Below are 18,589 nucleotides of genomic sequence, written 5' to 3' on the forward strand. Positions count from 1 at the left end.
ATTCAAGTTATTAAGTGTGTTTGGTAATAATAAGCATATGAATTCTTGAGGTCAAAGAGTTTACGGTGACCTTTGACCAAGTTCTAAATCAGTCGGCCCTCAGTTCGAGTCCCAGGGAACATTTGGGTCAGATTTAAGAAATTCCCCTCAAAGAAACGTTGAGATAATGTGTTTAAAAAAAAAGGTGAAATCACTGCGACCTTGACCTTCGAACTCCAACAAATTGAATCATCTCATCCTCAAATCCAAGTTAATGTGATGTCTGCCCAATTTGAAGGGAATCCCTCGAGGTGTGCCACTTTCATCCATCCATTTTCTTCCACTCATCGGTTCCTTCGAGGAAGGGTGTTCCAGACGTCCCTCTCCCCGGCCTATCTATCAGCTCCTCTTTGGGGATCTCGAGGCCTGATGGGAGATGTAGTCCCTCCAGCGAGTTCTTGGTCTACCTCTAGGTGTTCCTCCCAGTTGGACGTGCCTGGTAAACCTCCAAAGGAAGACGCCCAGGTGGCGTCCTGACAACGCGCCCCAATGAACCTCTACTGACCCTTTCGATGCAAAGGAGCAGCGGCACGACTCCGAACTCCCTCCGGACGTCCGAACTCCCTCCGGACGTCTGACCTCCTCACCTCATCTCTGAGGCTGAGCCCAGCCGCCCTAAGGAGGAAGCTAATCCCAGCCGCTCGTCGTCACCATCTTGTTCTTTCGGACTGTACCCAGAGATCACGACCACAGGTGAAGGTCGGAATGTAGACGGACCAGTAAATCGAAAAGCTTTGCCTTGCGGCTCAGCTCCCTCGGCACAAACGGCACAACGGTCAAACGATCCAAAGCGTATCTCAGTGGTCTTTGACTTCTGACAAGTCCAAGCGAGACGTTGTAACCCCATTTGAAGTAATTCCCTGAAAAAACATATCTGTGGAGGCCTGAACAGAACCGTAGAGAATCATCACACCCCAAATGTCAAACGAACATAACTTGAAACCGACTCCCTACAAGTTCTACAGGGAATCACCTCAAATCTACAATGACAGTACATGAGAGATTTAAGCATGTTGTACATACGCTTTAGTCGAGGCAGCTGTGCCTCGCCAGAAAAATAAAGATTCACTTACTAAACACTGAAACAGAAAATGATCGCTACCTCAGTTCACCTTTTCCATGATGCAACTTGTCAGTCTGTTAAAAGTCTGTACGAGCACAAATCCTGGCCGGTCATTTGGTTTTTCTTTTTTTCCCCTTCTCTTTTTCAACGTCTTCCCTTTTTCCTGAGATTTTGGAAGAAGCTTTGCTGAAAAAATATCGGTCCAGTGTCTGCACTTCACACCCCGAATTCTTCCTGGCCTCTTTAATTCTGTGCCTTGGCTTTGTGTTCGGACGTTTGATCAGAGCTCCGCGCACAACATTGTGCATTTTTGTGGATCATTTTTATTGGGAACAAATCATTTCTTTTTCCTGGCATCGAGGTGATTTGTTATGGGTCCACTTTCTGCCGAGACCCCCATTAACCCACCAACTGGGTAACATTTGCATGCACACAGACAAACACGCACACACATGCGCGGACACACGGACACGCAAACACTCTTGAAATTTGTTCAGGTTTAAAAAATGCAGTCAGGTTCATAAACATAAAACCTGGCGTTCTTTCACAGACACTCTTAGACACCCAGAAGAATTTACTGAGAAGACGCCCCACTGTGCTGCAGCTAGAAAAATAAACCCACTGAATCATTTCATATGTTCTTGCCCTCTCAGTCGGCAGATTTCACAGAAAGGTGTCGAAAAGCTTTGCATCGCTTTGTTTTCCTGCAGCCGAGGCCAATGAGCCGTTTGGTGCGGTCGCAGCACGTCACGGGACGGAGAACGTTTCGGGACTCGTCCCTCGAACGCTCCAACTCACCTGGTGAGTCAACGCTGTGTGGACGGTTGGAGGCCACGTCAACACCGGGACTGTGATGCTGCGTTCACGCCAAAAAAGCTAATTTTCACGTGGAGTTGCTGGCGGGGGTTTGGCCCAAGGATCATTTAGTGCTTATTCGCACGAATAACGCGGATAAACACAAACCCACGAATATTTCGCCCATACTTCCTTCCACTGTTGTAAAAAACACAGACAGGAAAGCCACATGATGCGTGTTGTGCTAACTGGGGCTAAAGCTAATGTTCCAACTAAAAGCAACTCTTGTCAAAAAGCTCTGGTGTATCCTCCATTTCTGATACAACGTCAGGACGTCCGGCGGTCGCAAAGCCAATTTGGTTTTCGCGAAAAGCGCCACGCAAATATTTCGCTTGAGCGAGTAAAGTGAATGGCTTACGACCTATTCTGCAGTCAGACACCAGCGGGCGATCATCCGGATGATTTGGCTTAACTTTTGGAGAGCTGTCATAGCATCAATCTTTTATTTGCAGCCCGTGTTCCACGTCAACGACGTCCATCTTGGTCATTAATGAAGATGCTTCGTCTCATCGCATCATCGAACCCGACCCATTCCGGGGATCACGTCCATGTCCGAAAGTGAATAAACACGAGCTTACGTCCTGGTCGGGTCCACAAAAGCTGAATCAAGTGTGACAAAAAGAGAAACCATTTTTAAATGCAGGTAAAAATGTGGACTTAGCTAAGACTAGCAAAGAAGCTAATCCATCTCAGCAGTTATTAAATTGGTCGCCACTACGTTTTGTTAAAGTTCCCCAGAGGATGAATCCTACACAATAAATTGTTCTGTGCTCGACCAGAGATTTAAAATGTGAGATGAATTATCTTTATCTTTCAACAATTGGAGCCCAATTATTCCTATAATGATCCAACTTATTTAAAGATTCCTTGTCAAGCTCAATTATCTTCCTTCACTTTGGTGAATCTTGGACTTTTCTAGTGTCTCGTTTTCTTCCCGACACTTGAAATCAGACTTTTCTCCTTTTTTTCGTCCGAGTGCAGCATCTCGCCACAGCGCCGACGTTACATTCTCCTTCTATTAGACTAAAAACATTCGCAGTAGCAAAGCTGCCCAATGCCTCATCTGTCCTGTGAACGTCTTCCCATCGCCGGCTTTTGTTGCTCCGTTCGTCCAGCTCGTATGACGGCTCCAGTTAAGACACGTACAGTAACACACGTTACACAACACTGTTCAGCAGCCAATCGCTGCGTCTTCTTCACAATGTTCATACAATAAACATCAACACCACCAGGATGGAAAAACCAGACGGCGAGTTCTCCCGTTTCCATCGTCCCAGATCTGTTTGTAGTCGGACCTGCGAGTTCTTTCTCCGCAGGCCGACAGTCAATAGGTTTCCATGTTGGAAACCCGAGTTGAGCTCTTTGCGCCGGACAATGACTAGAGTTTGGTTGCAAAGCCGTTATTAAGTGAGATGTCGGAGTCGAGGCCTCGGAGGAGTTGAGGCATGAATGAGAGGTTTTCAGTCAGGTCGCACAAAGAGACGCACAATGGAGGGAGATGGGTCACTAATTTTGTAATTTGCTGTTGTGATTGAGCCGGAGATCATGTATTTATACAGCAACACAACACAACTCGATGTAGTTTGTGGTCATGTGCAAGTGAAGAAAAGGATTTTATTACAGCGACGTTGGTAAAGAGGAGAAAACGTAACGAACCAGTCGCAGGAAGTCAAACATAATAATGAGTTTTGTCTTTTTTTATTTTACAGTTTCAATTGCGTCTTGCGAATGACTGAGGGGATTTAGTTAAAAAGGTCTAATGAGGCTGCAACTGCTACGACTATAATCTATACTTATTTTCATCATCCATTAATCTGCTGCTCAATTTATGGATTAGATCGACGACGTATCATAAGTAGTGAACACAAACGTCCACCACTGTCTTTTGGTTGGTTTTCGTCCCAACAAATCACATTAAACATAGAAAAACTGACAATAGAACCTTTTTTTACGTAAAATATAAACAGCTCTTTCTGCATTGTTTATTTTGTAAGATAAAAGTTTTCATATTAGTACATATCGGCAAACATATGCTCGTACCAATATGTCTGGGTTATGGCTCATATCGGGTTCAGATTACCAAAGATTTCTTCACAGGTAAAAGAATATATGTGCTTGTGTCACAATAAATTCATACCAGTAATTGAACTATACGAAATGAATAGTTCTGAATCAGGACGTTAAGTATCTGGAGGAAGAAAAGATAATAGGATTGATTGACATTTAGTCGTGTGTGTGATTTCAGTTTGTATAGAAGAACCTGTGTAGCTGAGTCCTACACCTGATGGCCACCGGCCTGCAGGCAGCGTGTGCGTCCCCACAACACCCGCCTGCCTGCGTGACGCCGAGGGGCGGAGTCCACCTGCAGCCTCCGCACCTGACCGCTGAGTCGGCTCAGAGCGGCAGGTTGAACGTGGAGCCGCTGCTCAGACTCTCAGCCCCCGGCAGCAGGACGATCGACCCTGCGGCACATTCAGCATTTCATCTTCATCACACACACACACACAAACAGGTAGGAACTGAGCTGTGACAGCTCTTTGTTTTTATTGCTAATGCAAATTTAAAAAGATAATTCAGTGTCATGTTGAAAAATATGATATACTGTGAATTACATTGGACATGTTTTTGGTCCAATAGAGAGACTAAAATTAGAGCTTTAATAAAAATATTTACTCAAAATAAATGCTCTGGAAAACATTGACTGCAAGTTCTTTTATGAAAATAAGATTTTGAATTTCTCTATTGGCCACTTAATACAGTAAAATCCCCTTGGCCACGTAATGCAAACAGACAGTGCCGCTTGTTCGAACGTGTCCCACTGAGCTGAGAAATAACAGAACAATCAGTAATCTGATCCACGGTGTTCAGAGCGCGACACAATGACCCGAGTCGTAAGAAGAAAATCAAAACAAGACGAGACGTGGTCGCGGTGATAAGTGACGACGGCGATCAGGTTTCACGGCGACGGCTGAACACATTCACAGTCACGAGAAAGAAAAGCTTCGTGTTGTACTTATTGAAAACAATGCATTTGTCGAAAAATGTAATCTGGTTGACAAAAGGAGATTTGCACAAATGGAAAAAAACTGGAAGTGGGTGTTTGTGTGGGGCGACATCGCTGCTGACACAACAGGGCCCGACTCTGTTTCATAAATACGCTTCTATTGCTCTTTTAAACACACGACCCCAGATGGTGAAGGTCACGATAGGTGGCGGGGAAGGAAAAAGAAGTCAGTCGAAGAAGAAGGAAAAGACAAATTTGAAACAGTGACCTGCCGATGTTAAACAGTTACAGACTCATTTAGAGTCAGTGTCACAGAACGAGGGCCAGAGGTCTCGTCTGGTTTCTTCTGTTTTACGTCTACAAAACAGCAGCGCGAGGCGAAACGCGCGCTGCGGTTGACTTGGTGCTCTGATGCTTGGATTAACCATTAACCTTTCAGGAACACGCAGCTAAACCAATATAAGACACGAGCTCCTGGCTTGATACGAGACGTCTCGGCCCACCGGGGGGGGGGGGGGGGGGGGGGTCTGGGCGCGAAGTCGTTGCGACCCAGTTCGACACCCGTTTTCCCGGTTTGCCGGAGGCCCGAGCGACTTGTTAGGATGGAAAAATGTTCTGGCCGCGCGGCGGTGAAGGTCATTAGAGGTGACAGAGAAAAGCCTGGGGGGGGCCAGCGCTGCGATTAGCCAGCCGTGTACGCGGTTCTGTTCCAGTGCACCGACAGATGGGTGGCACAATGTAATTTGCGGTAAGTGAGCGTGTAATGGAGTCGGTAGTGCCGCGAGCGGCGGAGGAAACGAGCCGAGTGCCCGGGTTGTTTCCAGAGTTCGTCCCCTCGATTCCTAATGTCGGCGGACGACAGATCTTTAGTGAAACTGAGGATCCTTTAGAAATGTGAAGGTGTCACAGCAAAGGTCAGTGTGTGTGTGTGTGTGTGTGTGTGTGTGTGTGTGTGTGTGTGTGTGTGTGTGTGTGTGCGGTCTTGTTTTGTACACAGAGCTGCTTGTTTCAGGCTGCGGAGCGAATGAAGGAGAAAACAGCTCAACCTGGTGGGTCAGCGCGACTCGGGGCAGCGTCACTGAAACGCTCTGCTACTGTTCATAATAATAATAATAAATTTCATTTATAAAACATCCATGATACAGTGAGAACGGAACGCTCTGGATATTTGACCGTCAATCATTTCCTTAAAAACACGAAAGGATGAAACAATCAGAGACGGAAATATTACGGTAGTGTACAGTTTATTAAGTAAACTGCATGTGCTGGAAAATCCTCCTCGGTGTCTTGAACCAATTGAAAAGACATTCGGTTCAGATTTTAAAAGAAAAAAAAGTCTTTTCAGGGCCCAATCCTCCACATGCTGTTACGCTCAAAGTCAAACTCCGACAACAGTTACATCACGTTTAAACAACAACAGAATCAGGAGTGGATTCATTCTGGGCTTTTGTAGGTTCATCCTCTGGGAACAAAGTCCTTGTCGATCCGTCCCGTCGTCCGATTGACCAACGCCGCTAACACGAAATGAAATGAAAATAGTTGGCGACTCGTTTTCTGTCATTCGATTAAGTGTTGCAGCAGTTGGAGCATTAAAGCCCCAGTGTGTCATTTTTGTAATTTTCTGGCGGCATCTGGTGGTAAAGTTGCAAACTGCAGCCAACTGAGCGACCGACAGGGGACACTTTATGGTGTCGCACCGCCGATTCCACTTCCTGTTTCCGTCAGCGTCTGAAAATTCAACGTGAACGCGACGTGTTCTGGAGCGTTTAGTTCAACGACCGTATTCAACAGGACGTAGAAACATGGAGACTCACACGGAGGTCGGTCCACCTCATGTGACTATATTTAACTCATGTATGAACAGAATTATGGACAATATGTTCAACTTCTGTGAATAAGTTCTTCTTCATATTACACACTGCAGCTTTAAAGCAGAGACTCAAATGTTTGCGTCCAGCGCGGAGACAGAGAACGAGCAGCAATCAGATGAGTTCCTGGAAGTTGCTGTTGAGGAATCACAGGTGACTTTCATCCTCTGGAGGTTTGATTTCACCCTGATAACCTGACGGACGCAACAGAAACTCAGTGTCTCTTGCTTTGTGTTCCAGCCGGATGCTGCGTCCCCCCCGCCCCTTCCTCCTCTCGTCCATATCGGGGTATTTAAGGGAGGGGATTATGGGAAGCTAATAGGACGTTATTTCTATGAGCTCATGGAGTGAGTTCCATGCTCTGGCAGCCGGGACGTCCGCTGCAGCCAGGGGAAAGTGGAGTCTGTGTGACCGGAGCCCGGTTCACTCAGTCAGATAGCGGTGATTTGTTTTGGGCGGAGAGGATGCGATGCTCTCAGTGGTTTGGCTGTGATTGATCCTTCCTCTGCCCGTGATCGCACCATGACACTATTCCAGTTTCCACAATTTAGACCAGTTCAGTCCCGTGGCGCTTCCTCTTGTTTGGCGCTCTGACAGTTCTTTGACCTCCACCCAGAAAAAAAACAAAAAGAAGGGGTCTCGGGCCGCTGCGTTGGGCGGCAGCAAACGTTCGAGTGGAAACACGATCGTGTTTACAGAGAGTTAAACGTTACCGGGGCAGAAGACGTCCGACCGCCCGACAACAGACCGTCTGTCAACCTTCAGTTACAGAATTCTCATCAAATTAATCCTCGAAACAGAAAACGGACTTATTATTATAATTATGAATGTGCTTTTTCAATAACAGCCTCAGGCGAAGAACGAATCATTTGTGTCTGGGGGTTATTTATGTCAATCTGGGGCACACTGCAGGTTTGTGCAGCTCCTCAGATGCTGCCTGGTTCATTGTACTGGGGGAAAAAAAGAATTGAAGTGGAACATGAAATGGCAGTTCCAGTGAGAAACGTCACAAAGGGTTTGTACAGTATCTCCAGGCAACTGCCCCCATTATGATTGCATGTATTGACACTGTGCAAGGCGTCAGGGAAAAGAGAATCGTACGCGCTAAACGCTCTCAGATTGTTATCGTAAAAATAGACTGCCAGCGATTAAAGCAGAGTCAGAAATATGAAAGAGGACAAACAGAAAATAAGTTGTTCTTTTCTTCTGTTCTTCAGCTCATTGTGTATTTATGTTACATGCAGAGCAAGAAGCTGGAGATCTCCAGCAATCAGCCAATAGCTTCAATAAATGGAAGACTCTAATGTTAATCGCTTCCTTTTAATAATTGCGAGTGGAGGAGGAAAAAAAAAGGAAGGAAAATGGGCAAAAGACTGGTTCAGGAGGACGAATTGTTTTGTGTCAGAGCGACGGGGAAAACCCTCAGAGAGTCTTCGGATCTGAGTCGGAGCCGCGGCATCAAATCACCACTGAGCAGATGATGTTGTCAGGACTTGAATCGATCAGAAGTTTATACCCAACTAGTCAATGTGGGCATTTTCACGATCTTCGCCTCCAGGTGCACGGAGCTATAAACGGATTTCGACAAACATGATCATAGTCACAGAGAAATCTGTGTTTCTGTGTCAGAGCCGTGTTGCACGTGTGCGTCAGAGCTCAGTTTTATTCTGGTCGTCGGCCTGCTGCTGCCGTCACGACCTGCACAACGCTGATGACCTTCGCTCAGGCAACGTTCTGGGTCAGTAGAGCGACCGCACTGCGACGCTGTCAGTACTAAGTGACCAATGTTAGAATGAGTTTAAGACCTTGGTCGCCAGACAAATGGTTAAAAACTTTCATTTTTACAGAATAAACGATGCTGAAAAGTGCATTTACGGGGGGAGTTGATTCTCTTGATTCAAGTTTTATACATGTGGTTGTATTTGTTTTCTTTCTATAGTTATCTATAATAAAGTTTACAGTTGAATTGTAAAATGTCAAGCCTTAATAACATTTCTTCGTTGAAAGGATTGGGAATCGTTGCCATTGTAATATTTAATTTTTTTTACTTCCCGATATCGATATTTGCATCAGCTCACAAAAATCAGGCACAAACTGAGTCACATGTAATTCACAAACTGGCTTCAATGTAAAGACTAAAAATCATATATGATGACGGGATAGTGTCGGATATTTCTGCGGTGAATAACATTTGCTAAATGTTGTTCACTGTCTTTTCCTACAGCCTCTGGAAGATGCAGAAACAATATGTATGCGTGAGCCCCTCCGATGACGTCATTGTCAAGACTGAGAATGGGCCGCGACCGAAGAAACATCGCTACGTACGCAAAGAGGGCAACTGCAACGTCGTGTTCCGCCACGTCCCAGAGGAGTGGCTGCTGTTCGTGACCGACATCTTCACCACCCTGGTGGAGATCAGATGGAGGGTGATGTTCCTGATCTTCGCCCTCTCCTACATCCTGTCCTGGCTCTTCTTTGGCATCCTCTACTGGGTCATCGCTCTCGCTCACGGCGACATCAAAGACGAGACCATCGACCCGTGCATGTACGAAGTGCGCAGCTTCACGGCCGCGTTCCTCTTCTCGCTGGAAACTCAGACCACCATCGGCTACGGCGTCAGGGGAATGTCGGAGAACTGCATGGTCGCCATCGTCGTCGTCACCGTGCAAGACGTCATCAGCTGCTTCATCGACACCTTCGTCATCGGAATCGTCGTCGCAAAAATGGCCTCGGCCAGAAAGCGGGCGCAGACGGTGGGCTTCAGCAACTGCGCCGTCATCAACCTTCACGACGGCTTCCTGTGCCTTTCCTGGAGAGTCGGGGACTTCCGCAGGAACCACCTGGTGGAGGGGACGGCCTGCGCTCAGATAGTCCGCTCCACGGTGCACGCCACGGGGAAGGTGGACGTGACATACGAGCACCTGGTCATCCGGCAGAAGGACATCACCCTGGTCACGCCCACCACCGTCTTCCACAGGATCGAACCCGGCAGCCCGCTGTTCAAGATGAGCCTGGTGGACCTGCGCAAAGCAGACTTTGAGCTGGTGGTTTCCTTCACCTACACGGACGACTCCACGGGAATGCTGCATCAGACCCGCACCTCGTTCACGCCACCCGAGATCCTCTGGGGTCAGCTCTTCCAGGAGATGATCAGGGTCAGCCGGAGGAACTACAGGGTGGATTACACCTTGTTCAACCACACCGCCAAGGTGCCGGTGCCCGAGGTCAGCGCCGAGGAGTACGAACATAAGAAGCAGCTGCGACCCTCTCCTCGGCATTCCCCGCGTCATTCGCCCCGGCCTTCTCCAAGACCTTCTCCAAGGTCCTCTCCAAGGTCCTCTCCAAGGCCTTCTCCAAGACCTTCTCCAAGACCTTCTCCAAGACCTTCTCCAAGGTCCTCTCCAAAGTCCCAACGGCAGAATCATCAAGATAATCATCTGAAACCTCCAACAGTAACAGTGGAGCTTGTGAGCGACAGCTGCCCGGAACCAACTCGTTCATCGTGTCTCGCAGAGAGTCAACATCAAGACACTCTGACTTTGCCGAATGACCTCGCCGGTGCAGACGTGTAGAGCAACGTAACATTTGTTTAAAGTAGCACTCGACCCAATATCTGTCTCGAGTATCTAAAGACTTGACTTGACAGGTGAAGCCCATTGGTCACTTCCTGTTACCTGAAACGTCTGTGGAGATTCTACATCTCAAAATTTGGTCCAAAAATGGAAAATTTTGAATGTCTCTGATTCAGTGTGAAAACTGCTGAGAAAGAAACAAGAAGCTCCAAAACAGTAATTAAATGGAGTTCGTATTGAGGTTTGCTTTGATCTAATTTTTTTTTCCGACCCATTAACCAAGATATGATATAAGATATGATTTGAGATAAGATATGAGATATAAGAGATAAAATAAGATTTCATTAATCCCGAGCCGGGGGAGTTCAATTCAAAGGCATCAGGGAAGAGGTAGAAATTATTTTCAAAAATATAAACAAAAACAAACAGTTATGTGATTTATTATTGATAATTATTAATGTTATTGATTAAGATATGATATTCACTATCAGGTCAAATGTCGAATCTCTGCTGATAGTTAATAACCAGAATGTGAACCACTTATGTGTAAAGTCAAAGTTTATATGAAACACAAATATGTTATTTTTTCAGTAACTAAACTACTAAACTACCAGTCAAGCTATTAAAAAAATCAAACCACCTCACTGAAAAATAAGCGTGTTAATATCCGATGTGAAGACTATGGCAAAAGGTTAAATATTTTATATCCTGCAATACTTTATGAATAACAAGTGGGAAGGGACGATCTGATGTAACAGACTGACCAAATGTGTTTCTCATTTTTGTTGTTACAGTATCATTAAGCAGATTTTATAAAATATTAAAACAATATTGCTTATGAAGACGATGCCAGTGTCGGCAATTTCCAATAAAGTGATGTTTAAATGTCTGGTTTGCGTTTCCACTTCCTCCGATAATCGCGCATCTGTCGGCGGGCGGATCATGGTTCTCGTCCGAGAACAAAAAGCTCTGATTAGGAAGGTCACTTTGATGTGGAGGAACCAGACGGGCAAAAGTAACCAGATGCTGCTGTGCTGCTTTCATTCACCTTCACGATGTAATCCGATTAAAACATGTACTTCAAAAAGAAAAAATCTATCCACAACAGATCAGACGCGATGTTATTCAGACACGAGGTCACGACAGTGATTCTTATCTGTACGTCCAATTAACGTGGCAGGTCCAGTGTGAGGGTCACTCAGGTTGAGGCCGAATAAAGACGCTCGCCCCGATCTGTCACACACACACACACACTCACACACACACACACACACACACACACACACACACACACACACACACACACACACACACACACACACACACACACACACACACACACACACACACACACACACACACACACACACACACACACACACACACACACACACACACACACACACACACACACACACACACACACACACACACACACACACTCAATTTTTTTGGAAGCCAGGAATCTAACAGCAAAACGATGAGGTCAGTTTGTGCTATAATTTTTTTTTTTTTTTTAAAAGAACGAAACTCTTACATTATTTTATTCCAGTGTTTCATCCTGCAGCTCTAGATGATGTGACAACACGAGTTGCATGAGAAGTTCAGACTCAGTTCCCTCCTCCTCCTCACATTACAGTCGTCTGTGTGTGGGAGACCATCACATGGTTAATTCCAGCCTCCAGTTCTCCACCTTGTGGTTCACACGCAGCACTGGACCGCTGCACGCATCGCTCCCTTTATTGCTGGAAATTGAGCATGGAAAGCAAACACACACACACACACACACACACACACACACACACACACACACACACAGACACACACACACACACACACACACAGACACACACACACACACACACACACACACACACACAGTTCGCCTACACAGGTGGTCCAGTGCTAAATATATGTGCTGCTATAAATAACCAGAACTAAAAATAAGATTCACTGAGGAAAAAGCACAATTCAGAAAACTTCTTTCTTCTTAAATGATTTAATCATGCAGATGTGGGTCAAAGGTCATCATGAATTAGCCAGCGAGTAGGATGATATTTTAGTCCGCGGTGCCGAAACAACAAGGCCGCGACCTTAATAATTACAGGGCGACAGATGCACAGTCTAAACATCCGAGGCAACCTGATAGCCCGAGTGGAGAAAGACAGTCATATCATAATACGAGGCTCGTCGGCCTTTTATTGAGTGACTCATTCTTTCCGACAGAACACATTTTTCCATACCCACATTAAAAAAAAGAATATTGAGATCTATAAAAGAAAAACAACGGGTATCGAAGAAAAAGAGGCTGATGGGCAGATGGGGGGGGGCACGATGTCAGCAGCAGGTGGGTGGAAAGTCTGACTGGTCACTTTTTAATGCCTCTGCAGTGAAAACATGAATTATTATTGTTATAATGTAAATAGACGTTTCTCATCTGTACAGATACTCAAAGTCTATGAAACATGACTGACAGGTCCAGATGTAAAAGGGCAAAACGCGTAATGTTGCATTTTATTTTTTAACATTTATTTCAGTTTCGATCTTTGAATCGTCGACTCTCCTCCGCCTCGGTTCACTTCGGCCCAAAAACTGAGATTTGAAATGTCATCGGCCAATTACAGTCAAATTGCTCTCCATTACTTCCATCTTGCGTTTTCTCACACACACACACACACACACGCACGCACACGCACGCACGCACACACACACACACACACGCACACACACACACGCACACACTGCCCCCCCCCCCCCCCCCCCCCCCCCCCCTCCCGGTCTCCATTGGCCCGTTGCGCAGTCGGGGGGCGTGTCCTGCCGGTGCGTGCCGTTTAAAAACGCTTGGGGTGAACTCGGAGAGCAGCACATTGTCCAGACCGGCCCTCCAGAGACGTGAGGGGAGTTTCACGCATCATCCTTGTTCGGCCAATTTTTAAACATAATAAACAAAGCAGCGCGCGGGAGAAAAGAAAAGAACGAAACGACGCCGAGGATCTGCGGCTCTGGATTATATTCATATGTCACCTCGTCTTGATTCCTGGTGGTCTGCAGATGAGCAACAGGTAGAGGAGCCTCTTCTCTTCTCTTATGGTCCCATATGAATGTGATGGCTCTTTTATTTTTGAATAATCCTGCAGGTTTCTTTCTTCTGGCACCTCGGAACCTTCCTCTCTCCATGACGCGCGGACTTCCTGGCGTCTTTTACGCATCACTTCTTTCTGATGCCACAACTGTCAGATCACAAGTGTGGACTTGTTCTTCTTCTTCTTCTTCTTCTGCTGCTGCTGCTGCTGCTCTTAATTTTCATCTCGCTTCATTTTTTTTTAGACCCTTTGAGATAAAAGTTGCCATTGCGCATTGCCCCGAGCTGCAGATGAAACGTGTGTGTGTGTGTGTGTGTGTGTGAGATTGCATCAGAAGTCAATTGCCCTTTTTCCCTCCGCACCTGTTAACATTTGTCGCTGGCATTTGTTGCATTCTGTGTGTGTGTGTGTGTGTCTGTGTGTGTGTGTGTGTGTGTCTGTGTGTGTGTGTGTGTGTCTGTGTGTGTGTGTGTGTGGGGGGGGGGGGGGGGGCTTCTGTAGTTTAAATATACTGCTCAACACTCATGATTCAATACTACTACTAATAATAATAATTATTGTTATAATGATGATAACTGGGTAATAAATGAAGGACATTCCTTTCCCCCCCTATTTGAAATATTCAAACGTTGATGTTTACATGTGATGACACATGTTGCAGCATCGCCGCCGCCTCCTCCCTCTATAATCAGGAACATGTTGTTGAGTTGTTGTAGAACAAATGTTTTCATGTGGTATTGGTGTCGACCGATCACAAATTGCATCAGCCGGTGTGACTTGTCTGGAAGTGTGAAACTTTGTTGATTCGCAGCTTGTGGTCACATCATGAACATTTCCTCTGCCTCAGCTCCTGAAGACATTTATACAATAGTTTTCTTTCTCATCTTCCATCTCTCACTGGCCTCGCAGAGAGAAATTCATCCTGACGAGTCGACAGCAGCAAGAAGATGAGGAGAGAGGCGACGTTGTCAGCAGGTCAATTTTTAGACTTTTGTTGCCCTGGACAGCCACAAACTAATGAGTGGTGTTTGAGTTGTGCCGGGAGAGAATCCTCACAGGACGGCCATTACTGCAGCGGAGGGGAGGAATCCCGAAGGGGCCGAGCGAGAGTCAACAAGCTGCGAATCTCCTGCACAGTCGTAAAGACGAAGCTCCTCTTTTAAAATGCACAGAGGAAGATTTATCGAACGCTACGCGACGTTGTTTTTAAGGAGTTTGACGGCGACATTTCACTCGTAACAGTGTTTATGATCTACTCTAAAAAGTACCGGCAGGTGCAAAACATTAGTGTGCCGTTAGAAATAACAAAGAAAAATACATCATCTAAATGTCCGACCCTGGGAAACCCCGCAGAAAAAAATAGAAGAAGCTGTAACCCCACAATCCAGCAAAGAAATGACGGGGGTCAGTGCGGGACAGCCAAGGAAAACAAGTGGACTCTGTAAATGGCCGACGACGCGACCCCGAGCGCAATTACTGGGTGGCCTCCCTCAGCGGAGGTCGAACCGTCGGATCGGGGCTAAACATCACTGTTGTCGTTTGTCGTGACTGGACGAGACCTCGTTGGCATTTCGCAGGCAGACGAGCTGTTGGATGGTTTTTTCTCAGGCTGCGACGATCGCCGGCCTCGGCAGCGATGACGTTTTCAGTTCTGAACCGCTCTGTTTTGATGACATTGTCATTAATAGCTCTGAACATGATTTGACTTGTGTGGAACTGGTTTGTGTAACAGGCGTCCTTCTGTTTTCTCTCTGCAGACGAACTTGATGAGGGTCCAGTGAGACGATGAGAGAGGAGTGACTGCTTCATCCTCCTCCTGCTGCACGAGGCTGAAGAGGCGTCCCTTCAGTCCGCCTCTCGTTTTGTCACCATTTCGTCTCCGAGTGTGTCCCCCAGGAGCGTTTCAAAACTGTTTCTCCAACGCTTGTTCCAGAAACTTGGACTGTTCTCCAAAGCAGACGCGGCACAGCCCTCCCAGACTGAGGTGATGGGAAGCGTGCGAGCCAGCCGCTACAGCATTGTGTCATCAGAGGAGGCCGGCATGAAGCTTGCCACCATGGCAGTGCCCAACGGCTACGGCAAGAGCAAGGTGCACACGAGGCACCAGCCGCAGAGCAGGTTTGTCAAGAAGGACGGCCACTGCAACGTGCAGTTCATCAACGTGAGCGAGAAGGGTCAGCGGTACCTGGCCGACATCTTCACGACGTGCGTGGACATCCGCTGGCGGTGGATGTTCATCATCTTCTGCCTCGCCTTCCTCCTGTCGTGGCTGTTCTTCGGCTGCATCTTCTGGCTGGTGGCCATCTTCCACGGGGACCTGGAGAACGACGGCAAGAAGTGCGTCTCCAACGTGAGCAGCTTCACCGCCGCCTTCCTGTTCTCCATCGAGACTCAGACGACGATCGGTTACGGCTACAGATACGTGACGGACGAGTGCCCCGTCGCCGTGTTCATGGTGGTTTTCCAAAGCATCGTGGGCTGCATTATCGACGCTTTCATCATTGGCGCCGTCATGGCAAAAATGGCAAAGCCCAAGAAGAGGAACGAAACGCTGATTTTCAGCCATAACGCCACGGTGGCCATGAGGGACAACAAGCTCTGTCTGATGTGGCGTGTCGGTAATTTGAGGAAAAGCCACTTGGTCGAGGCGCACGTGCGGGCGCAACTTCTGAAATCCCGCATGACGGCAGAGGGGGAGTACATCCCTCTTGACCAGATGGACATAAATGTGGGCTTCGACAGCGGAGTCGACCGCATCTTCCTGGTCTCGCCAATCACCATCGTCCACGAGATCAACGAGGAAAGCCCCTTCTACGACAAGAGCAAACAGGACCTGGAGAACTCGGAGTTTGAAATCGTGGTCATCCTGGAGGGCATGGTGGAGGCGACGGCCATGACCACGCAGTGCCGCAGCTCCTACGTCGCCGGCGAGATCCTCTGGGGCCACCGGTTCGAGCCCGTGCTCTTCGAGGAGAAGAGCTACTACAAGGTGGACTACTCCCGCTTCCATAAGACGTACGAGGTGCAGAGCACCCCGCTGTGCAGCGCCAGAGACCTGGCGGAGAAAAAGTACATACTCTCCAACTCCAACTCTTTCTGCTACGAAAACGAGATGGCGCTGGAGAACAAGGAGGACACGGACGAGGGGAACGGGGGCAGCGTGGGGCCCGACGGCCCCCAGACGGACAACATCTCAGAGACGCACAGCCAAGCCACGGTGCCGCGGCCTCTGAGACGGGAGTCAGAAATATGACTGTTCAGACCTCAAACCTCACTCGAGAGATTTGGGGGTTTTTTTGCGTGAAAAGAATCACCTCTCCGCTCCAAGAGGCACAAAGAGCCGAGCTGGGCCTCGAGTAGAGGACGAGCCGAACGGTACTGCTGCGGGAGGCGGCAAAGGTTTAGGACTTTGTATGCAAGAGTCTGAACGTTGACTGACAAAACACAGCACTATGAACCTTGTGCATATTTGCAGGATGATGAATTCTCCACAAAGTCCCCATGAATGTGTTCAGTGTCCTGTGACTGCAAGACGACGGAGAGGAACGTTGTTGTTGAGATGACTTGAAAAAAAAAGTGCAGGCATGTCTCGGTTTCTCTGTCCGGCAAGAAACACGGCGCTTTCAGAAAGATGGATTTTTATATATTTATCATATAGAACGTGTTCGCAATTGCTGCTAAAAAGTTAAAAAAAAAAAAAAAAAAAAAAAAAAAAAGCCCTTAAAAGTTGCTTTCCTTATTACACGTGGAGAAGTGAAGAGTACACGACAAGCAGACGTCTGGAACAGAGAAGGTACACGTCAGAGTACTCGTTCGCGAGCTGGTCTCACGTCAGACGGTCACGCAAGAGATCGAAAAAAAGAAATTGCACCAAAAGGAAAAACTTTCTGTTCGCAAGAAAGGTCGAGCGTCACGACTCGACGGCACTGAATTTTCTGATCTCCTGCTCTTTCCCCCTCTTTTGCGGCCGTCGACCCGAGACAACGCGCCGCTGCCGGTCAGACCGATCGAAACATGCCCGCTGGTGTCGAGGAGACGGAGCAGAGTTAGTATTAACGGCATCAAACTGACAGAAATCATTAATTTAAACTGATACCGGGGTAATGACGAGAATCTGAATGTTCTTAAAAGTGCTGCTATGATGTTGCTTCTCTCTCTCTCGCTCTGTCCGTCTCTCTCTCGCTCTTCGCGGTTGATGAAAAATGCCAAAGAGTATTATTATCATTAGTTATGTGTTTCTTAAAGGCATCACCTGATTAGATTTGGTACAGAGGAGTAGAATGTGTAGGAGTTTTGTTTTTTTCAGAGAACGTGTGTACAGTTTTTAAAAAGGAGAAATATGTTGAGCGTCCTTATGTTGAGCCACTTCATCAAGCCTTAATCTGGGGAGTAAAAAAAGTGGGGAAATGGGGAAAGTGAAGATGTTTTGTGGCATTTGCTGAATTAAAAAACTGAATTCCGCTCGTCAGGAGGATTTGAAGGCGTCAGCTTTAACCAGAAATGTCTTCTTCTAGTTTTGAATCTCCTCATCAATTTTTTTGTATGAAAAATAACTTCATCTCCCTTCTGATGTCTGAATCCGACAGTGTTATGACTGGAGGGGTTTTTTTTTTTAAGTCTCATTTTCTCTTGCAGAAATATCAAATTTCCAAGTAAAACATTCTCAAAGCCACTTTTCCCTCTTCGCTGTTTGCAGACGACAGATCGTCTTCTTCCATGTCAACACTGACTCGACTGTTGTGTGAGAATGTACGATTTGACAGCGTAGTTCAAAAGCCACATGTACTGTAATAACTCCTGCATATGAAGGTCGCACTGCACAAGAGTTTGCATCAATTCAAATGTATATCCTGTGCATCTTTTTCCTTTTTTTTCTTCCCCCCAGCGACAGAAGCCTCCGGGCTCCGTGGATCCTACCTGTGTAAATACCTTCCCTATTTCCTGTTGCAGTTATTTTGTATCAGTCTTCCAAATGTACTGCAAAACCATGGAATGTACAGATTTTTGTATTAATATTATTATTTTTGTTGTTGTACATGATATTATATTGTTCTTTTTCCAATAAAATGCCAGTTGGACAATCAGAATCATCCCGCGTCGCTCGT

General features: G+C 46.8%; 2 protein-coding genes across 5 annotated transcripts; both read left to right on the forward strand.

Annotated features, from left to right (window-relative positions):
• The first annotated feature begins 4,312 nt into the window (after window positions 1-4,312).
• On the forward strand, window positions 4,313-11,290 carry kcnj16 (potassium inwardly rectifying channel subfamily J member 16). 4 transcript variants are annotated; one of them, XM_035612169.2, is made up of 2 exons: window positions 4,313-4,469; window positions 9,054-11,290. In XM_035612169.2, exon 2 carries the CDS (start codon window positions 9,064-9,066, stop codon window positions 10,399-10,401), a length of 1,338 nt encoding a protein of 445 aa, XP_035468062.2. In that variant the 5' UTR covers window positions 4,313-4,469; window positions 9,054-9,063; the 3' UTR covers window positions 10,402-11,290. The 4 variants fall into 4 exon arrangements, with proteins under 4 accessions (XP_035468062.2, XP_035468063.2, XP_035468064.2 ...); XM_035612170.2 differs by lacking the exon at window positions 4,313-4,469 and adding an exon at window positions 5,491-5,709; XM_035612171.2 differs by lacking the exon at window positions 4,313-4,469 and adding an exon at window positions 5,738-5,875.
• Window positions 11,291-13,273: 1,983 nt separating this feature from the next.
• kcnj2a (potassium inwardly rectifying channel subfamily J member 2a) lies at window positions 13,274-18,571 on the forward strand. The gene is made up of 2 exons (XM_035612165.2): window positions 13,274-13,463; window positions 15,242-18,571. The coding sequence occupies exon 2, from the start codon at window positions 15,472-15,474 to the stop codon at window positions 16,735-16,737; it is 1,266 nt and encodes a 421-aa protein (XP_035468058.1). The 5' UTR covers window positions 13,274-13,463; window positions 15,242-15,471; the 3' UTR covers window positions 16,738-18,571.
• The last annotated feature ends 18 nt before the right edge of the window (window positions 18,572-18,589 follow it).

The sequence above is a fragment of the Scophthalmus maximus genome, chromosome 16 (genome assembly GCF_022379125.1).
Source record: "Scophthalmus maximus strain ysfricsl-2021 chromosome 16, ASM2237912v1, whole genome shotgun sequence".
In the NCBI taxonomy this organism is placed as follows: domain Eukaryota; kingdom Metazoa; phylum Chordata; class Actinopteri; order Pleuronectiformes; family Scophthalmidae; genus Scophthalmus; species Scophthalmus maximus.

Coding starts and splice junctions, on each gene's coding strand:
- kcnj2a (XM_035612165.2), top strand. CDS start 15,472: ATGGGAAGCGTGCGAGCCAGCCGCTACAGCATTGTGTCATCAGAGGAG.
- kcnj16 (XM_035612169.2), top strand. CDS start 9,064: ATGCAGAAACAATATGTATGCGTGAGCCCCTCCGATGACGTCATTGTC.